Below are 22,711 nucleotides of genomic sequence, written 5' to 3' on the forward strand. Positions count from 1 at the left end.
TTATCAGAAGTTGTGGGATATAGCAAAATCTGTAAAGAGCTATATACAGCATTGAATGCCTATATTAGAAAAACCAAAAATTAATAATTTACCATTCCATCTTAGTAAACTTGTGAAAGGAAAAAGAGGAAAAAGAAATGAAGCAGAAATTAATGACACTGGAAAAAAGAAGACAATAGAGAAAAACAACAAAACCAGAAGCTGTAACTCTAAAGAAAAAAAAAATGATAAAAGTCTCAGCACCATAATCAAGAAAAAAAAGAGAAAACACAAATTATATTATGAATAGTAGAAATGAAAGAAGAGTCATGATGACGGATATGATGGACATTAAAAGGATAATAAATGAATATCATAAACAACTTTGTACCTTCAAATTTAAAAGTTAAATTAAGAAATTGCTTGAGGATATGACTAACCAAAATTTTGAAAGGAAAAATACATAGTTTGAATAGGTCTGCCTCTATTAAAGAAATTTAATCTATAAGTAATAAGCTTCCAATAAAGACAGCAACAAGCCCAGATGATTCCACTGATGAAATATAACAAAAATTTAAAGAAGAGATGATAACAGTTCTCTACAATCTATTTCAGAGAATAGAAGCAAAGGGAACACTTCTTCATTCCTTCCATGAGGCCAGCATTACATTTTAATTTCAAAACCAGAAAAAGAAATTAATAGAAAAAAAATCACACAAGGATTGTATTCAGAGAATGAAAAGCTAAGTCACAAACTGGGAAGAAAGAATTGTAGGACACATATCTGAAAATAAATATGTAGCCAAAACATACAAAGAACACTTACAACTCAACAATAAGAAAACAAGGAAGTCAATGTAAAAATGCTTAAAAGTGCTGAATAGACCTCTCACTGAAGAATATAAAAAGATGGTAAAGAGTATATGAAAAGATGATCTACATCATATGTCTTCAGGGAATTTCAGATCAAAACAACAATATAAAAACAGCCAATAATAGGGCTAACGCAAAAAAAAAAAAAAAAAAAAAAACAAACCTCACGATATCAAATACTGGCAAAAATGTGGACAAATAGGAACTCTAACTCATTGCTAAAGGGAATGCAGTGATATAAATACTTTGGAAACTGGCAATTTATTTTAAGCTAAACATAGTCTTATCACATGATCTAGCAACTGAACGCTAGGGTATCTACTCAAAAGTGTCAAAACCTTATGCCCATCCAAACACCTTCAAACAAATTTTAATAGCAGACTAATTCATGGTTGCCAAAAACTAAAAATCACCAAAGATGACCTTCAGCAGATGAGTGGTTAAAGAAAGTATGGTACTCTACATGATGGAAAGCTATTCAGCCCTGAAAAAAAAGGTTTCAAACCATAAACAGATATAGAGAAATTTCAACATGTATTGATTAGCAGAAAGAGCCAGTATAAAAAGCCGACATACTGTATGATGCCATCAATATTATATTCTGGAAAATGCAAACCTTTTAAAGAGTAAAAAGTTCAGTAGTTGTCAGTGGTTCCAAGTGAGGTTTTGAGGGATGGACAGGTGGAGCATGGGAGATCCACAGGGGATTCAAGCTCCTCTGCAGGACACCGTGTTGGCTGAGTACATAATATGCATTTGTCAAACACTAAAGAACTGTAAAACACATAAAGTAAAATACATTGTAAACAGTGGACAATAGTTAATAATAAGGTATTGATATTAGTAGATCCATTGTGACAAATGAACTCGTATCCATTGAACCAATACAAGATGTTAATAACAGACGATATCAAGTGGAGGAAGAGTGGCTGGATGGGAACTGTCTATACTATCTGCTGACCTTTTTCTAATCCTCAATCTGTTCTTTTAAAAAAAGAAATACAAAGGGTCAACAACCACATGGAAAGATGCACAACACTCATCATGAGAGAAATGCAAATCAAAATTACACTAAGGTATCATCTCATAATGGTTAGAATGGCCATCATCAAAAATTGTACAAGCAGTAAATGCTACTGAGAGCTTAGAGAAAAGGGAACTCTCTTCCACTGTTGGTGGGAATGGAAACTGATATAGCCATTATGAAGAACAGTAGGGAGATTCCTTTAAAACATAGGATTAAAGCTATCATATAACCCAGCAATAGAAATACTGTGCATATACACTGAGAAAGGAATAACTGTAAAGACACCTGTATCCAAAGTTCATTGCAGCACTATTTACAATAGCCAGGACATGGAAACAACCTAGATTTAAACTGAGAGATGAACGGATAAAGAAGTTGTGGTAGATGTATACAACTGAATATTAGCCATAAAAAGGAATGAATTTAAGTTACTTGTAGTGAGGTGGATGCACCTACAGCCTGTTACACAGAGTGAAGTAAGCCAGAAAAAGAAAAAGAAAGTATATTCATGCATAAACATGGAATATAGAAAATGGTACTTGTGAACCTATTTGCAGGGCAGGAATAGAGACGCAGATGTAGAGAATGGTTATGTGGATGCAGCAAGGGAAGGAGAGGTGGAATGAATTGAGAGTGGCACTGACAAATATAGAGTACCATGTGTACCACAGACAGCAAGTGCAAAATTGTATATAATACAGGGAGCTCAGCCTGGTGCTGTGTGACAGCGTAGAGGGGTGAGATGAGTGGGTGGGAGAAAGGCTAATGAGGCAGAAGATCTATGTATACTTATAGCTGATTCATTCTGTTGTATAACAGAAACTAACACAACATTATAAAGCAATTATCCTCCAATTAAAACAATTTTTTAAAGCTCTACTAATTTGAAAAATAGAAAAAAAAACTATGGATAAGAACACATAGCCAGTACCAAGTTATATACAAAAATGCCAAATAAATAAGATTCAGGAAAATGAAAAGCAGAAGATGATGGTAAAAACTTGATCCTCAGATTAAAATGCTTAGGGAACAGGCACAGAAAATATTAACAAATATAAGGAACTTCAGACATCTGGTATAAAAAGATCAACACAGCAAAGTCAAGAGACTGCTCTGGAAGAATCAACAATTGCTCAGATCATGTAATAGAAAGTACAACATAAACAAAAGCAACCATATAAAAAATATACCTACAAAGAAACCTTAAACAATGTATACACCCCAGATGGAAGCAACAAAAATTCCCTGAGAGCCTTAGGAAAAACAGGTGTCAAACAAAATACTATGTTATGTGTATTCAGGAGGAGCAGATATTGTAAGGCTCACTTTTCCTTAACTCCTTTACAGATTTAATACCACATGCAGAGCAGCTAAGACCCCAATCAACCATGGGCTGCTATTTCCTGGATCCAGGAAAAAAAAAAAAAAAAACACATGGAAAACTTACACAAGGAATAAAGAAAACTATTAACAAAAGCAAAAACACAAAATTACATAATCCCTGATGGACAATAGGTCTCCATTGAACTAGGCCATATGAGTGCCCAGGTTGGGGAGTACTCTGAGGCTGACATAGGTGTGCAGCCTCCAAGGGATGCAGACAACAAGATAAGCTGGAAGAGGCTTGAAAGTTGAGCCCCTGATTCTTCAAGTATGCCCTTGGACCATGAATCTCTACTGCTTCACTGAGGGTATCTGAGGCAGCATCTCAGAGCCCCATGCCAGGACCATGGGGCACCAAAGTTTGGGTTGGATGTAGCAGTATGGCCCAGAGGTCATTAAAAAACCAGCACAAACTTTGTTGTGTGTTTGCTGAGTTGCTCAGCTGTGTCCAACACTTTGCAACCCCATGGACTATAGCCTGAAAGGCTCCTGTGGCCATTTTGATTCTCCAGGCAAGAATACCGGATTGGGTTTCCATGCCTTCCTCCTGGGGATCTTTCCAACTCTGGTATCGAACCCAGGTCTCCCACATTGCAGGCGGATTCTTCACCGCCTGAGTCACCAGGGAATGTTAGTGGATTACAACTGTGCCTTTTCAACGGTCACCTTAATAGACTATCGCACAGGGACCAAAAGAGAAAGACTAGTATTACAGTAATTATACAAAAGGACAGAAATTCATCTCAGAACTTAAGAGCAATGCCCCTGTGGTCAACTAAGAGCCCACAGTGAGAACTGTCAGGCGAAGGATCCCCTTCCTTCACTTACTCTTCTGGGATTGTGTGGGCCATGGTTGGGGACAGGGGTGGATTCATGCCAGAAAGGGAAGGATTTCCAGGCCTTGCTAGCAGTCAATATGAAGATCCTGAGTGACATGTGAGGGGTTCCACACCACAGAAGACAGTCTCCCATCCTTCACTCTCAGTTCGTCTTACCTGCTTCAGCCATTTCCAGGAAGCCTCAGGCAGAAGTGTCCAGATAAGCATCAGGCAGAAGTGTCCAGATGAGACGTACGTGCACGTCACACCAGGACTCTGGGGATTTGATGTCTTCCATGTGAGGCTTTGTTCTCAGGTCAGCAGATGGGCCCTAGCCCAGCACCTACAGCAGTCAAGGGAAGACACAAAGAACAGAGAGCATCACTCAGCACAGAAGAAGGGGCCCCAGAGAGCCCTTGCTCTCAGTCTCCAGAGCTCCACGAAGGCTTTTAGGCTCAGACTCCTAAACACTCTCTGCCAGGGTTGCTGACAGAAGTGAGAGGCATGGAGTGAGGCCAGTTGACTGAGCTCATCACAGTAACGTCCCAGGACCTCCTAAGAGTCAAGGAAAACTCCCATGCCAATGCTGCAGGAAACTCCCCTGGAACCCCACCCACCCAGGCCCCGCCCCTGGTGTCCTCCTGGAGCTCAGATGTGCATGACAGGAAGTGACATCTTCCGAAACACGCTGGAGTGAGACACCATCTGTGAGAGTTGCGTTATCTTTGAGAGCTGCTGTGGACGGTGACCAGACAGAGGAGTCCCAAGTCTCATCAGTTGTCAAAGGTGGAGGTGACATGAGTTACTAGTGCGGGGACACATCTCCACACCCCCAAACCCTTTTCCGGCCAAATAGAGGGGACCGCACAACTTCAGGCCACCCTGCCCCTGCTCTCAGACCTAGTTCTTAGGCCACAAGACCATCTGCTAACCCCTAGTGGGTGTCAGGGAAGAATGCCTCAGTCAGGCTCTGCTGGACTCTGGCTCTGCTCAATAGAGTAAGAGCCACGAGCCCTGTGGAGTGAAGGTGGGACATTTGGGGGACTGAGGGTCTCCACGCCCCAGAACGGTGGCTACACATAACACCCCAACCACTGAGACTCAGACGCGGACCATCCGGGCAGCACCCGGGCGGCTCTAAAGAATGAGGGGCTCCCTTACTGTGATCGAGGACACAGGACACAGCGAGGAGGGGACCACGGTCCGAGGAGCTGGCAGCCAGTCAGCAGAGGGGGGATGTCAGGGCTCGGGAGGAGTCAGGGTGACGACCATCCTTCCCATCACATGGACCACTCAGGACCCTCCCCTGTGCTCAGCATTTCCTCCCAGACAAACAGAGGGAAGTGGGGCTGCAGTTAGGGGAAGTTAGGGTGTTATTGTAAAGGAGCAGCCGCCGGACAGCAGAGGGGCAGATCCCGGGACCCTTTGGTGGAGGGCTGAGTACTCCCTCCTCTCTTCCTCTGGGGTGACAACAAAGGAGGCAGTGTCAACTTCAGAGCAGGAGAGGGAACAGGGTGTGTGCGGAGTGGTGGGGGTGGGGTTCGGATATGGGGGAGTCTTGTCCCAATTTTCATCCTGACTCTAAATGTGACCTGAGAGAACCTGCCTCCTCTGCCAGCCCTGACAGGCTCCCCTCTAACACCCAGGCAGGGCTGTCTGGCTGTGCCCCAGTGCTCACTCTCATATCCTCCTCAGGGGTCTTACGGGATAGCCTGACCAGGAGAACAGGAGCCCTGTGGTTCTAGAGCACTGGCCTGAAAGACCCCTCAGAGGCAGCCTTAGTCAAGCCAGGGAGGACTCTTCCGGGTGAAGGTGCTCACGGAATCTTCTTGTCCTTACTCTAGGTGCCCTTGGTGCCGGCCTTCCTGCCTGCATGCCCGCCTGCAGTCTGAGACCTGTGTCCTCATGCCTCGGAGGCACAACAATAAGTACCATGCCCATGTGAAACGCCACCAGATCCAGAGGGACACTCAGTGTCCCCAGGAGGCCAAGACCAGTGCTGCTGCAGCCGCAGAAGAGGAGGGCCCCTCTTCTCCCTCTTCTGGCCCTCAGGGTTCTCCCCCGAGCTCCCCTGCTGCTGGCGAAAGCCAGAAGCTTCAGGGAGCCTTGGCCACTAGCTCTCCTGATGCAGGGGCTTCCTGTGCAGGATCTGATGAAGGAGCCCAGGGCCCAGAGGAAGAAAGTGCAGGTGCCTCCCAGGCAGCCCTGGCCACTCAGAGCATTCTCAATGATCCTCTGACCAGGAAGGCCAGCATGCTGGTGGAGTTCCTGCTGGAGAAGTATGGCACGAAGGAGCCCATGACAGAACGCCCTGCTGACGGTCATCAACAGGAAGTACAGGCAGCACTTCCCTGAGATCCTCAGGAGAGCCTCTGAGTGCATGGAGCTGGTGTTTGGCCTGGAGCTGAAGGAAGTGGACCACAGCAGGAACATCTATGTCCTCATCAGCAAGCTCAGCCTCGGGGGGGACGAAGGTCCAAGTGATGAGAAGGGGCCGCCCAAGTCCAGTCTCCTCATGGCGCTCCTGGGGTTCATTTTCATGAAGGGGAACCAGGCCACCAAGGAGGTCTGGGAATTCCTCAGTGTGTTCGGGGTCTATGCTGGGAGGAAGCACCTGATCTTTGGGGAGCCCAGAAGGCTCATCACCAAAGAGCTGGTGCAGAAGAAGTACCTGAAGTACCTCCAGGTGCCCAATAGTGATCGTCCACACTATGAGTTCCTGTGGGACCCAAGAGCTTGTGCTGAGACCAGTAAGATGAAAGTGCTGGAGGTTCTGGCCAAGACCCATGATACGGTCCCTAGTTACTTCCGAGACCTCTATGATGAGACTCTGAGAGATCAGGCAGAGAGAGCAGGGCTGAGAGTTGCGATGCAGCATCCAGCTATGGCTGAGGCCAGTGCCCCTCCCAGGGCCAAGTCCTGCAGCTCCTCCCACATCTAAGGAGGGAGGCCAGGGCACTTTGTTCCCTTTGTGTTGGAACAGAGCAATCTAGCTCCTAAATAGTGCAGAGTAGTAGGGGTGGAGGGAACAATACCTATGTGTTCCTACAGTTTTAAGTAGAAAGGGAGTTTACCTGCAGTTCATTTTAACAAAATATGTATCTTTCCCCCTTTATCCATAGGAGAAATATCTAGTGAAAGATGATTTAAAGTAGATAGGTAAAGAGATGAGGGAGGTGGTAAGTATTTTGTAGTGTTACTACTTTTGATAAGGTTTATTGTGCTTCAGAATACAAATGTATGGATCATATAAATCATAGGTCTTTGCTGTTTTAAAGTTTTGAAAGCCACAGTCTGGGTATTTGTAAAACACATTGGAAGTACTGAATAGATTGTTCACAATCCAAACAAGGTAACATGACTTTGGAACAGAATTTTCTTGAAGAGTAGTCAAGCTTCTAAAGAGTGAAAGGTAGTAGGGGTGAAGCAAACCAAGTTTAGATCTCATTACTGTTTTACATGACTAACTTCTACACATTATTTATTTCCTTTTCTCCAAATGTTTTAACTTCTAAGTTTGTTTTTGTTCAGAATATTAATTGGGTAATGATATTGCTGTTACATTTATTGCTGTTTTAAGAGTTTTAAAGTTACAGTTTCGGTAGATGTAAAAGAGATTCACAAACCATCTTTATTGTCTCCATGATCTGGAAGTAGGTAACAGGGCACGGAAGGAGAGATTTTCATGGTAATGCAAAAGACGACCACAGAAAATACTGACAAACAAAAAGAAGTGGAGGAAAATGTCTTTAAGTTGTTGTTTACCTTATTTCTTTTAAACTTTCTATTAGTAAAAATAAAAAAAAAAACTTTGACTTATTTAGCTAATTTAATAATATTTGTTTCTTTTGTCCTAATTCACTGCATATTCTCTGCTATCTTCACAGATTAAAAATAAACTCAGAGGGGTAGGTGGTATTTCAGGGATTTACAAAAATCATAACTTGCAGTTATTACAGACCTATACTTATTAAAGACTATGCCACTGCTTTATATGTAGTACATGCATTCCAGCATTCATGCAGGATAGGATTTACCCTAACCCTATGCTACTGGAAGTTAAGGTAAGAAACCTAAGCTATGACTGAGGACCACTGACTCCAGAAGAGTGGAGCCCTATAATGTTCTGCTCCTCAGAAGACCCCAATAGCTTTGCACACATCTGGCTCATCCTATCTTCCAATCCAGAACTTCCAAGAAATTAATGCCTTGGTTCTGAGGAACACAGCCTCGGATGAGTGGAGGGTGCAGTCTGAGTCCAGTCAGGAGTTAGGATGACGTCCCTGAACGAAGGGCTAGAGGACTACTTAGCCCAGAACAGAGGAGACTTTGAAGACCCAGCCCTGATGTCAGCCATACATGGTCCAGGACAAAGCTTTCTGGCTGAAGTGCCCCTTTCCACTGGGAGTGGTGTCAGGGAGGTGAGAGACTTGGTCTACTGGGAGAAGCCTCACTCAGTACAGAATAGAAAACTAGTGACTCCAAATGAGGATATAGGGACTGTACCTAGAACACAGCCCTACCACTCGACACCTCCCACTGGCAAATTTGGGAATGCCAGCATGATGCACCCCACACATTTAGACCATCTCAGGAGGTGAGGAACTTGGGCTCAGGGACCAGCCTCTGGAGGAATTCCAGTTCAGGCCAAGAGTCAAGCAGAGGACCATGAGGACTAAGGGAACCACTCACATTATAAAAGTGGGGACACCACAGAATCCCTCCCCTAGGGTAAGCCATGAGTGACCACAGGCAGGCATGTCCACGAGGGAGCCTTCACATCCTCTGAGGTGGTCTCAGGGAATTCAAGGCTGTAGCATGAGAAGACAGGCCTCCCTAGGCCATTGGAAATCATTGTGAGGACCTGGAGAGAGGACCGAGGGGAACCCCAACCCAAAGGAGAAAGGGACACACAGCCCCAGCATCGTTTCAAGTCTGGGAGCCCCAGGCAGAGGTAGCCAGATGTGTCAACCACTTGCTTCCAGCTTGGGAGGATTCCGGTCGATATGGGGAAGAGGCACAGACCCTGAGAGAGAAAGTACTCTCAAGGTCACTGTCCCTAGGGCAAGGGAGGCCAGAGCATCCTGCCCTCTGCTGTTAGTTCTCAGAAGCCCCTCAAAACACCTGTGGGTAAACATGGCCTACTCGGACTTCTACACCTGGGGACTGAGGGTGCTATGGGCTTACGTATAGGGTTGGCTGACATGGCATAGGGGAAATTTCCGGGTGGTCTAGTCATTAGGGAGAGGACCAGAGGATGCAGGGGAACATGAAAACCATAACAATGGGGCAACCACAGTCTGTCCCTGCTATCAGTACTGGCAGACACTTGGATAGATGTCAGGATGAATGGAGGCAACTGCCAGTCCCCCTTAGGGTGACAGAAAAGTGAGGACAGTAATAGTGAAGACAGGGAGGATATATAGGTCTTCCCAGGAGTCAAACAAGGAGCCTGAGCGAGAACTGGTGGAGCCAGCCAGCAGTTCAGTTCAATTGCTCAGTTGTGCCTCTCTCTTTGCGACCCCATGGACTGCAGCATGCCAGGCTTCCCTGTCCATCACCTACTCACTCCTGGACCTTCTCAAACTCACATCCATTTAATCAGTAATGCCATCCAAACATCTCATTCTCTGTTGGCCCCATCTCTTCCTGCCGTCTATATTTCCCACCATCAGGGTCTTTTCCACTGAGTCAGTTATTCGCATCAGGTGGCCAAAGTATTGGAGTTTCAGCTTCAGCTATTCAGGACTGATTTCCTTTAGGATTGACTGGTTTGATCTCCTTGCAGTTCAAGGACTCACAAGAGACTTGTTCAACACCACAGTTCAAAAGCATCAATTCTTCAGCTTTCATCTTACTTTATAGTCCAACTTATGACTACTGGAAAAACCATAGCTTTGAGTTTGGCAAGGAAATGTCTCTGCTGTCTAACATGCTGTCTAGGTTAGTCATGGCATTTCTTCCAGGGAACAAGTGTCTTTTAAAATTTGATGGCTGTAGTCACCATCTACAGTGATTTTGGAGCCCCCCCTAAAAAGTCTTTCACTGTATCCATTATTTCCCCATCTATTTTCCATGAAGTGATCTGACCTGGTGCCATCCATGATATTACTTTTTTAAATGTTGAGTTTTAAGCCAACCTTTTCACTCTCCTCTTTCACTTTTATCAAGAGGCTCTTTAGTTCTTCTTCATTTTCTTCCATAAGGGTAATGTCATATGTGTGTCTAATGTTATTGATATTTCATCCAGCAATCTTGATTCCAACTAGTGCTTCATCCAGCCTACAATTTTGCATGATGTATGATCCATAGAAGCTAAATAAGCAGGGGGACAAATAAGTACAGCTTTGGCGTACTCCTTTCCCAATTTGGAACCAGTCTGTTGTTCCATGTCCAGTTCTAACTGTTGCTTCTTAACCTGCATATGGTTTCTCAGGAGGCAGGTAAGGTGGTCTGGTATTCCCATCTCTTTAAGAATTTTCCACAGTTCAGTGTGATCCACACTGTCAAAGGCTTTGTCATAGTCAATAAAGCAGAAGCAGATGTTTTTCACAAACTCTCGTGCTTTTCTATGATCCACTAAACTTTTGCAATTTGATCTCTGGTTCCTCTGCGTTTTCTCAATTCACCTGGAACATGTGGAAGTTCATGGTTCCCATAGTGTTGAAGCCTGGCTTGGAAAATTTTGAGCATTAATTTACTAGCGTGTGAGATGAGTGCAATTGTGTGGTAGTTTGAGCATTCTTTGACACTGCTTCTCTTTGGGACTGGAATAAAACCTTGCCTTTTCCAGTCCTGTGGCCACGGCTGAGTTTTCCAAATTTGCTGACATCATATTGAGTGTGCACTTTCACAGCATCATCTTTTAGGATTTGAAATAGTTCAACTGGAATTCCATCACCTCCACTAGCTTTTTCCACAGTGATGCTTCCTAAGGCCCACTTGACTTCACATTCCAGGGTGTTTGGCTCTAGGTGAGTGATCACATCATCATGATTATCTGGGTAATGAAGATCTTTTTTGTATAGTTCTTTTAAAGTTTTCTTGCCACCACTGCTTAACATCTTCTGCTTCTCTTAGGTCCATTCCAATTCTTCCTTTATTGTGCCATCTTTGCATGAAATATTCTCCTGGTATCTCTAATTTTCCTGACGAGATCTCTAGTCTTTCCAATTCTGTTGTGTTCCTCTATTTCTTTGCACTGATCACTGAGGAAGCCTTTCTTATCTCTGCTTGCTATTCTTTGGAAGTCTGCATTCAAATGGGTATATCTTTCCTTTTCTCCTTTGCCTTTCACTTCTCTTCTTTTCTCAGATATTTTAAAGGCATCCTCAGACAGCCATTTTGCCTTTTTGCATTTCTTTTTTCTTGGCGATGATCTTGATCACTGCCTCCTGTACAATGTCATGAACCTCTGTCCATAGTAGTTCAGGCACTCTGTCTATCAGATATAATCCCTTGAAACTATTTGTCACTTTCACTGTATAATCATAATAGATTTGATTTAGGTCATAGCTGAATGGTCTAGTGGTTTTCCCTGGTTCCTTCAATTTAGGTCTGAATTTTGCAATAAGGAGTTCATGATCTGAGCCACAGTCAGCTCCTGGTCTTATTTTTGCTGACTGTATACAGCTTCTCCATCTTTGACTACCAAGAATATAATCAATCTGATTTCCGTATTGACCATCTGGTAATGTCCATGTGTACAGCCTTCTCTTGTGTTCTTGGAAGGTTTTTGCTCTGAGAATACTAGTGTCTTCTCTTGGCAAAAGTCTGTTAGCCTGTGCCCTACTTCAGTTTGGTAATCCAATGCCAAATTTGCCTGTTACACCAGGTATCTCTTGACTTCCTACTTTTGCATTCCAGTCCCCTGTGATGAAAAAGACATCTTTTTTGGGTGTTAGTTCTAGAAGGTCTTGTAGGTCTTCAGAGAACTGTTTAACATCAGCTTCTTAAGCATTAATGGTTGGGGCATGGACTTGGATTACTGTGAATTGAATGGTTTTCCTTGAAAACGAATGGAGATCATTCTGTAATTTTTGAGATTGGACCCAAGTACTGCATTTCGGACTCTTGTTGACTATGATGGCTACTCCATTTCTTCTAAAAGATTCTTGCCCACAGTAGTAGGCATAATGGTCATCTGAATTAAATGCACCCATTCCAGACCATTTTAGTTCACTGATTCCAAAAATGTCAGTGTTCACTCTTGCCATCTCCTGTTTCAGTTCAGTTCAGTCGCTCAGTCGTTTCTGACTCTTTGCAACCCCATGAATTGCAGCATGCCAGGCTTCCCTGTCCATCACCAACTCCCGGAGTTCACGCAGACTCACGTCCATCTAGTCAGTGATTCCATCCAGCCATCTCATCCTCTGTTGTCCCCTTCTCCTCCTGCCCCCAATCCCTCCCAGCATCAGAGTCGTTTCCAATGAGTCAACTCTTTGCGTGAGGTGGCTAAAGTACTGGAGTTTCAGCTTTAGCATCATTCCTTCCAAAGAAATTCCACAGCTGATCTCCTTTAGAATGGACTGGTTGGATCTCCTTGCAGTCCAAGGGACTCTCAAGAGTCTTCTCCAACACCACAGTTCAAAAAAGCATCAATTCTTCGGCGCTCAGCCTTCTTCACAGTCCAACTCTCATATCCATACATGACCACAGGAAAAACCATAGCCTTGACCAGACGGACCTTTGTTGGCAAAGTAATGTCTCTGCTTTTGAATATGCTATCTAGGTTGGTCATAACTTTCCTTCGAAGGAGTAAGCTTCTTTTAATTTCATGGCTGCAATCACCATCTGCAGTGATTTTGGAGCCCCCCAAAATCTCCTGTTTGACCACTTCCAATTTACTCTGAAACCAATTTATCAATGGTAAATTTACCAATTTATCCTACTTAAAAGAAAGTAGGGGAAAGCACTAGACCATTCAGGTATGACCTAAATCAAACCCCTTATAATTATACAGTGGAAGTGAGAAATAGACTTAAGGGATTAGATCTAATAGACAGGGTGCCTCAAGAACTATGGACAGACGTTCATGACATTGTACAAGAGAGAGGGAGCAAGACCATCCCCAAGAAAAAGAAATGCAAAAAAGCAAAATGGCTGTCTGAGAAGACCTTACACTTAGCTGTGAAACGAAGAGAAGTGAAAAGAAAAGGAGAAAAGGAAACATAAACCCATTTGAATGCAGAGTTCCAAAGAATAACAAGGAGAGATAAGCAATCTTTCCTCAGTGATGGATGCAAAGAAATAGAAAACAACAGAATGAGAAAGACTAGAGATCTCTTCAAGAAAATTAGAGATACCAAGGAAATATTTCATGCAAAGAAGGGCACAATGAAGGACAGAAATCGTATGGACCTAACAGAAGCAGAAGATACCAAGAATAGGTGGCAAAAATACACAGAAGAACTATACCAAAAAAATCTAAATGACCCAGATAATCATGATGTTATCACTCACCTAGAGCCAAACATACTGGAATGCAAAGCGGGCCTTAGGAAGAATCACTATGACCAAAGCTGCTGCTGCTGCTGCTAAGTCACTTCAGTCGTGTCCGACTCTGCGACCTCATAGACGGCAGCCCACCAGGCTCCCCCCTCCCTGGGATTCTCCAGGCAAGAACAGTGGAGCGGATTGCCATTTCCTTCTCCAATGCATGGAAGTGAAAAGTGAAAGTGAAAGTGAAGTCACTCAGTCGTGTCCGACTCTTCCAGACCCCATGAACTGCAGCCTACCAGGCTCCTCCGTCCATGGGATTTTCCAGGCAAGAGTACTGGAGTGGGGTGCCATTGCCTTCTCCGCTACTGTGCTACTATAAGTGAAAAAAAAGTTGGACTACCTACATTTACTTCAGAGAAAGCAGTACTCAGAACAAGAAAGTCAGGAGCAAAGATTGGAATTACTTAATGATTAAGTGGTCAATTCTCAAAGAAATTACAGCAACCCATAATGTGTATGGACCAAAAAAAAAAAAAACTACCCTAAAATAAATACACCAGGCAAACATTGATGATGCAGAAATACTATTATACCAGGAGATGCAAACATGTGTCCTTTAGGAATTGACAGACTTGGTAGGCAGGAAATCAGTTAAGGTGTAGCTGACCTAAAAAGCACCAATAATTAACTAGATCTAAATGACATTTATAGAATACTTAACAACAGCAGAAAACACACTGTTTTCAAATTCACATGGAACATACATCAAGGCAGATCACATGCTATGCTGTAAAACTCACATCATCAAACTTGAAAGAACAGAAATCATACAAAGAATGTTATCACACTGTGATGGAAAGAAACTAGATACTGACAATAAAAAGCAGTAAAATTGACAGTACTTGGAGATTAAACAATATATTTCTAAATAACACTCGGGTCAAAGAGAAAATCTAATGAGAAATTTTAAATATTTCTAACTAAATGAAAACAAAATTACAATTTATCAGAAGCTGTGGCATATAGCAAAACCTGTAGAGATATATATACAGCATTGAACACCTATATAAGAAACCTTAAAATTCATAATCAACATTCTTAGTAAACTTGTGAAAAAAAGAAAGAAGCAAATGAAAAAGAAATAAAGGAGCAATCTACAGCACTGGAAAAAGGAAGACAATAGACAAAAACAACAAAACCAGAAGCTGTTTCTCTGAAACAAGAAAGGATGAAATTCTCAGCAAACTAATCAAGAAAACCAAGAACACACAAATTACATTGCAAACAGTGGAAATGAAAGAAGGGCCATGACTACTGATATCACGGACATTAAAAGGACAATAAATGAATATTATAAACAACTCTATGCCTACAAATATAAAGATTAAATTGAGAAATTGCTGGAGGATATAATTTATCAAAATTTTGCAAGTAAAACTTATGAATGGATAAGGTCTGCATCTATTATAAAAATTTAATCTATAAGTAATAAGCTTCTAATTAAGACAGCAACAGGCCCAGATGATTCCACTGATGAAATCTAACAAAAATTTAAGGAAGAAGTGATAACAATTCTTTAAAATGTCTTCCAGAAACAACAAACAAAGGGCACACTTCCTCATTTCTTCCATGAGACCAGAATTACATTTTAATTTCAAAACCAGAAAAAGAAATTAAGAGAAAAAAATTTCACACCAAGATATTATTATGAGAATGAAAAGCTAAGTCACAAACTGTGAAGAAAGAATTGTAAGACATGTATCTGATAATAAACATGTAGCAAAAATACAAAACAAACCCTTAAAACTCAACAATAATAATGAAGTCAATTTAAAAATGCTTAAAAGTGTTGAATAGACATCTCACCGAAGAATATAAACAGATGGTAAACAGCATATGAAAAGATGATCTATTTCCCATGTTTTCAGGGAATTTCAGATCAAACAACAACGAGATACCTATTAATAGGGCTAACACAAAAACAAACACCTCTCGATACTAAATGCTGTCAAGGACGTGGACAAATAGGAACTCTAACTCATTGCTGCACTGGGATGAGCCAGAGGGATGGTAAGGGAAGGGAGGTGGGAGGGGGGTTCAGGATGGGGAACACGAGTACACCCATGGCGGATTCATGATGATGTATGGCAAAACCAATACAATATTGTAAAGTAATTAGCCTCCAATTAAATAAATACATGTAAATTAAAAAAATAGACAATGCAGTGATGCAAATAATTTGGAAACTGTTTGGCAATTTCTTTTAAGCTAAACATAGTCCTATCATATGATCTAGCAAATGAACGCTAAGGTATTTACACAAAAGAGCCAAAAACCTATGCACATCCAAAAACCTTCAAACAAATGTTAATAGCAGACAAATTCATACCTGCCAAAAACTGAAATCACCAAAGATGACCTTCAGTAGATGAGTGCATAAACAAACTATGGTAAGCTACATGGAATGCTATTGAGTCCTGGAAGAAAACATTTCAAACCATAAAAAGATATAGAGACAATTCAATGCATATTGATTAGCTGAAGGAGCCAGTATAAAAAGCCTACACACTGTATGCTGCCATCAATACTATATTCTGGAAAATGCAAACCTTTAGAAAGAGTAAAAAGTTCAGTAGTTGTCAGGGCTTCCAAGTGAGGTTTTGAGGGATGGACAGGTGGAGCATGGGAGATCCATGGGGGATTCAAACTCCTCTGCATGACACCGTGTTGGCTGAGTACAAAATACCCATTTGTCAAACACTAAAGAACTGTAAAACACATAAAGTAAAATACATTGTAAACAATGGACAATAGTTAATAATAACGTATTGATATTAGTAGATCCATTGTGACAAATGAACTCGTATCCATTGAACCAATACAAGATGTTAATAACAGAGGATACCAAGTGGAGGAAGAGTGGCTGGATGGGAACTGTCTATACTATCTGCTGACCTTTTTCTAATCCTCAATCTGTTCTCTTAAAAAAGAAATACAGAGGGTCAGCAAACACATGAAAAGATGCACAACACTGCCCATCATGAGAGAAATGCAAATCAAAATTACACTAAGGTGTCATCTCATAATGGTCAGAATGGCCATCATCAAAAATTGTGCAAGCAGTAAATGCTACAGAGCGCTTAGAGAAAAGGGAACTCTCTTCCACTGTTGGTGGAAATGGAAATTGATATAGCCACGATGCAGAACAGTAGGGAGATTCCTATAAAAACTAGGATTAAAGCTATCATATAACCCAGCAATAGAAATACTGTGCATATACACTGAGAAAGGAATAACTGTAAAGACACCTGTATCCAAAGTTCATTGCAGCACTATTTACAATAGCCAGGACATGGAAACAAACTAGATTTCAACTGAGAGATGAATGGATAAAGAAGTTATGATAGACATATACAATGGAATGCTGCTGATGCTGCTAAGTCGCTTCAGTCCTGTCCAACTCTGTGTGACCCCATAGACGGCAGCCCACCAGGCTCCCCCATCTTTGGGATCCTCCAGGAAAGAACACTGGAGTAGGCTGCCATTTTCTTCTCCAATGCATGAAAGTGAAAAGGGAAAGTGAAGTCGCTCAGTCGTGTCTGATTCTTAGCGACCCCATCGATCAGAGCCTACCAGGCTCCTCCGTCCATGGGATTTTCCAGGCACGCGTACTGGAGTGGGTTACCATTGCCTCTCCATACAGTGAAATATTAGCAATAAAAAGGAATGAATTTAAGTCACTTGTAGTGAGGTGGATGCACTTAGAGCCTGTAAACAGAGTGAAGTAACTCAAAAGCAGAAAAAGAGTGCATATTAATGCATACACATGGAAAATAGAAAATGGTACTTATAAACCTATTTGAAGGGCAGGAATAGTGACACAGATGTAGAGAATGGTCATGTGGACACAGCAAGGGAAGGACAGGGTGGAATGAATTGTGAGTGGCACTGACAAAAATACTGTACCAAGTGTACAGTAGAGAGCTAGTGGGAAACTGCTATATAATACAGGGAGCTCAGCCTGGTGCTATGTGACAAAATAGAGGGGTGAGGTGTGGGGCTGGGAGGGAGTCTCATGAGGCAGGAGGAATATGTACTTATAGCTGATTCATTCGGTTGCATAGCAGAAAATAACAAAACATTATAAAGCAACTATCTGTCAATTAAAACAAGTTTTTAAGTCTACTAATTTAAAAACTAGAAAAAAATATGGATAAGAACACACAGCCAGTACAGAGTTATATGCACCAAAGCAAAATTAATAAAATCAGCAATAATGAGGAGAAAAATATCACACTAAGTATTTGATGCTTGAATTAAAATTCTTAGAAACAGGCACAGAATATATTGACATATAACGAACTTCAGAAATCTGGCATAAAAAAGATCAACACAGCAAAATCAAGAGACTGGTCTGGAAGAATCAACAGTAACTTAGATCATGTAATAGAAAATACACCATAAACAAAAGCAACCATATAAAAAACGTACCTACAAAGAAACCTTAGAAAAATGTATCCAGTCTACCTGGAGGAAACAAGAATTTCCTGAGACACTTCGGCAAAGAAGTCTCAAACAGTATCTTAGGTGTATACACGAGGAGGACATACTGTAATACTGTCAATTTTCCTGAAATCCTTTACAGATTTAGTACCAAACTGGGAGTAGCTGAGACCACAATCACACATGGGCTGCTGTTTCCTGTACTCAGAACAAACCATGGAAAACTTATACAAGGAATAAAGACAACTACTAACAAAAGCAAGAACACAAAACTAAATAATCCCTGAGGAACAATAAGTCTCCATTGAACTTGACCCTGTGAGTGCCCAGGTGGGGGAGTACTCTGAGGCTGACACAGGTATGCAGGCCACAAAGGAAACAGACAACAAGATCAGCTGGAAAAGGCTTTAAACTGGAGCAGTTGATTCTTCCACTGGGCCATGGGACCATGAACCTCTAGTGCTTCACAGAAGGAACCTGAGGCAGCATCTCAGAGCCCCATGCCAGGATCATGGGGCACCAAATGTTTAGGATGGACATGGCAGTATGGCACAAGGGTCATGAAAACACCAGCACAAACTTTGTTAGTGGATGACAACTGGCCCTTGTAAATAATCAGCTTAAGAGACTGTCACACATGGACTAAAAGAGAAAAGCTTGTATCACAGTAATTGTACAAAAGGACAGAAATTCATCTCAGAACTTTCAAGCAATGCCCCTGCAGTCGAATAAGAGCCCACAGTGAGAACCGTCAGGCTAAGGAGCCCCTTCACTATCTCTGCTGGGATTGTGTGGGGCATGGTTGGGGACAGGGGTGGTTTTATACCAGAAAGGGAAGGGTTTCCAAGCTCCGCCTGCAGTCAATATGAAGTGAGATGTGAGGGGTTCCACACGACAGAAGGAATTCTCACATCCTTCCCTCTGGCTTATCTTATCTGCAGCAGCCATTTCCAGGAAGCCTTACGCAAAAGCCTCCAAATGAGATGCGGGTGCACTTCTCACCAGGAGTCTGGGGATGTGACATCTTCCAGGTGAGGTCTTGCCCTTAGGACAGCAGACGGGACATAATGCACCATTAAGGTCAGAGGAAGACAGGGATAGAGGACAGACAGCATCACTCAGCACACAAGAAGGAGCCCCAGAGTGCCCTCACTGTCTGTCTCAGCAGCTCCAGAAAGGCTATCAGGCTCGGGCTCCCAAATTCTTCCTGCTTGGTTTACTGAGAGAAGTGAGAGGCAAGGAGTGAGGCTAGTTGACTGAGATCAGCAGGGACATCCCAGGAGCCACTGAGTCGAAGGGACCACATCCCCCCTCTTGCCTGAAACTCCCTCAGAACCCCCCCCACCCAGGACCCTCCCCCCTGCTGACTTCCTGGAGCCCAGATGGGCATGATAGCAAGTGACAGCCCCCTATCCACACTGGGGTGCGATGCCATCTTTGAGAGGGCTGCTATCTTTGAGAGCTGCTGTGGTTGTGACCAGAGGGAGGAGTCCGAGGTCTCACCAGGGGTCCAAGTTGGAGGTGACATGAGTTACAAGTACACTGGTTAGTTACAAAGATATGCCCTGGCACTCCCAACACCTTTTCCAACCGAATAGAGGGGACTTCCCAGCCCCCCAGCAATCCCGCACCTGCTCTATGCCTGGACGCTCAGACCAGGATCTTAGGTCCAATGTCCATCTGTTATGCACGTCGGTTCTCGGGACATAACCTGGGTCAAGGGGTGGTGGATCTGGGTGTGGGGTTGCTGGACCCTGGCTCTGTTCAGTAGAGGGAAGTCCGGGATCCTGTGAAGTGATGGAAGGACCCGTGGGGAGACAGTATCTCCATGCCTTTTGATTGGCAGCCACCCCTAACCCCTTACTCAGCGTGTCTTGGCCAGAATGCAACCAGTCAGCATCTGGGCAGTTCTAAAGGCTGAGGGCTCCCTGACTGTGATCACCGACACAGGACGCTCAGGGAACAGGGGACCTCGTTCAGAAGGGCTGGCAACTGGTCAGCAGAGGGAGGATGTCAGGGCTCGGGGGGATTCAGGGTAATGACCATCCTCCACACCACACAGCCGACTCAGGACCCTCCCCTGTGGCCAGCACTTCCTCCCAGCCAAACACGGGGACAGGGGTGGTGGTCTGTCAGGGGAGGCTGCAGCTTGGTTGTGAAGGGACAGCTTTGAGACAGCAGAAGGGCAGGTTCCAGCCTCCTTCATTGGGGGCCTGAACATTCCCTCCTCTCATCATCTGGGGTGACAGGGAAGGTGGCAGCGTCAACTTCAAAGCAAGAGAGGGAACAGGGTGGGTGAGTTTGGGGGCGGGGGAGATATGAGAGAGTCTTGCCCCAGTTGTCATCATGACTCTGAAATGTGAACTGAAAGGACCTGCCTCCCCTGCCAGCTCCCATAGGCCTCCCTCTTAACACCGAGGCAGGGCTGTCTGGCTGTGCCCCAGCGATCGCTCTCACTTCCTACTCAGTGGTCTCAAGGGAGGGGCTCACCAGGAGAACACAAGACTTGTGGGTCCTAGAGCACTAGCCTCAAGGACCTGTGAGAGGCAGATTTGGTTCAAGCCAGGGAGGAATCTCCTCACTGCAGTTGCTCACAACATCTGCTTGTCCTTCCTCTAGGTGCCCTCCTTGCCTGCTACCCTGCCCGCATGCGCCTGTGAACCATAACCTGTGTCACCATGCCTTGAATGCACAGGAAGAAGTACCATGCCCGTGTGAAATGCCACCAGGTCCAGGGGGACACTCAGTGTCCCCAAGAAGCCCAGACCAGTGCTGCTGCAGCCCCCAAAGAGGAGTTCCCCTCCTCCCCCTCGTCTGTCCCTCAGGGTTCTCCCCTGAGCTCCCCTGCTACTGGAGATCACCAGGAGCTTCAGGAAGCCATGGCCCCTAGCTCTCCTGATGCAAGACCTTCCTGTGCAGGATCTGATGAAGGTGCCCAGGGCCCAGAGGAAGAAAGTGCAGGTGCGTCCCAGGCAGCCCCTGCCACTCAGAGTCCTTGCATAGATCCTCTGACCAGGAAGGCCAGCATGCTGGTGGAGTTCCTCCTGGAGAAGTACACCAAGAAGGAGCCCATCTCGCAGCACGCCCTGCTGAAGGTTGTTGGCAGCAAGTATAGGCAGCACATCCCTGAGATCCTCAGGAGAGCCTCTAAGCACATGGAGCTGGTATTTGGCCTGGAGCTGACGGAAGTCGACCATAGCAGGAACATCTACGCCCTCATCAACAAGCTCAACCTCGGGGGTGATGAAGGTCTGAGTGATGGGTGGGGGTGTGCCCAAGTCTGGTTTCCTCATGGTGCTCCTGGGCATTATCTTCATGAAGGGTAACCATTCCACCAGGGAGGAGGTCTAGGAATTCCTCAGTGTGTTGGGGGTCTATACTGGGAGGAGGCACTGGATCTTTGGGGAACCCAGAAGGCTCATCACCAAAGATCTGGTGCAGAAGAAGTACCTGAACTACCGACAGGTGCCCAATGGCGATCCTCCACACTATGAGTTCCTGTGGGGATCGTAGAGGTTGTGTTGAGGCCAATAAGATGAACGTGTTGGAGGTGCTGGCCAAGATCCAGGACAGGTCTTGACTTCCTTCCCAGAACTCTATGACGAGGCTCTGAGAGATCAGGCAGAGAGAGCAGGGCTGAGAGGCACAGCCAGGGCTCCAGCCATGGCTGAAGCCAGTCCCTTCCAGGGCCAAGTCCTACAGCTCCTCCCACATCTAAGGAGGGAGGCCCAGACACTTTCTTTCCTTTTGTGTTGGAACAGAGCTATCAAGCTTCTAAATAGTAGAGAGTAATAGGGTGGAGGTAACAAAACTTGTATGTTCTTCACTGTTTTATGTAGTAAGGAAGTTTAGGTACAACTCATTTTAACAAAATATATATCTTTTTTCCTTTATGTATAGGAGAAATATCTACTGAAAGTTGATTTAAATTAAGGAAATGAGGGAGGAGTTTAGTATTCTCAAATGTTAATTATTTTAATAAGGTTTATTGTTCTTCAGAAAACAAATATATTAATCATATAATTCTCATTGTTCACTGTTTTAAAATTTTGAAAGCCACAGGTTGGGTATATGTAAAACACATTGAATGTATTGAATATGTTGTTCACCGTCTAAACAAGGTAAGATGACACTGGAACAGAATTTTCTCAAAGAGTAGTCAAGCTCCTAGATAGTACAGGTTAGTAGGGGTCGAGCAAACCAAGTTTGGATCTCTATTTTCTTCCTGATTTAAACTAGCAACTTCTGCATATTGTTTATTTCATTTTTATCGAATTTTTACTTCTAACAGATTCTTTTTCTCCAGAATATTGATTTGGTAATGATTTATTGCTGTTTTAGGATTTTTAAAGTTACAGTTTTGGTAGATGTAAAAGAAAATCATGAACCATCTGTACTGTCTTTATGATATGGAAGTAGGTAATATGTCGCTGAAAGAGAGATTTTCATGGTAATGTGAAACACGACCACAGAAAATATTGAGAAACCAAAAAGCTTTTAAGCAAATATAAAGGAAAAAGCTTTTAATTTGTAGTTTGCCTTATTTCCTCTAACCATTTGTTTTTTGGTAAATATAAAATATACTTTGCCTTAATTTAGCTCATTTAAGAATATTTATTTCTTTTGTCCCAATGCACTGCATAGTCTCTGCTATCTACTGGATAAAAATAACCTCAGATAGGAAGGG

At 43.5% G+C, this 22,711-nt stretch overlaps 1 protein-coding gene and 1 pseudogene across 1 annotated transcript; both read left to right on the forward strand.

Moving 5' to 3' along the window:
* The first annotated feature begins 5,224 nt into the window (after window positions 1-5,224).
* On the forward strand, window positions 5,225-7,021 carry LOC113887961 (annotated as a pseudogene).
* A 1,333-nt stretch (window positions 7,022-8,354) lies between these two features.
* Window positions 8,355-21,537, forward strand: LOC113887962 (melanoma-associated antigen B17-like). The gene is made up of 3 exons (XM_027535343.1): window positions 8,355-8,428; window positions 20,720-21,286; window positions 21,411-21,537. The coding sequence occupies exons 1-3, from the start codon at window positions 8,355-8,357 to the stop codon at window positions 21,535-21,537; spliced, it is 768 nt and encodes a 255-aa protein (XP_027391144.1).
* Window positions 21,538-22,711: the final 1,174 nt, after the last annotated feature.

Source organism: Bos indicus x Bos taurus, chromosome X (genome assembly GCF_003369695.1).
Source record: "Bos indicus x Bos taurus breed Angus x Brahman F1 hybrid chromosome X, Bos_hybrid_MaternalHap_v2.0, whole genome shotgun sequence".
NCBI lineage: Eukaryota > Metazoa > Chordata > Mammalia > Artiodactyla > Bovidae > Bos > Bos indicus x Bos taurus.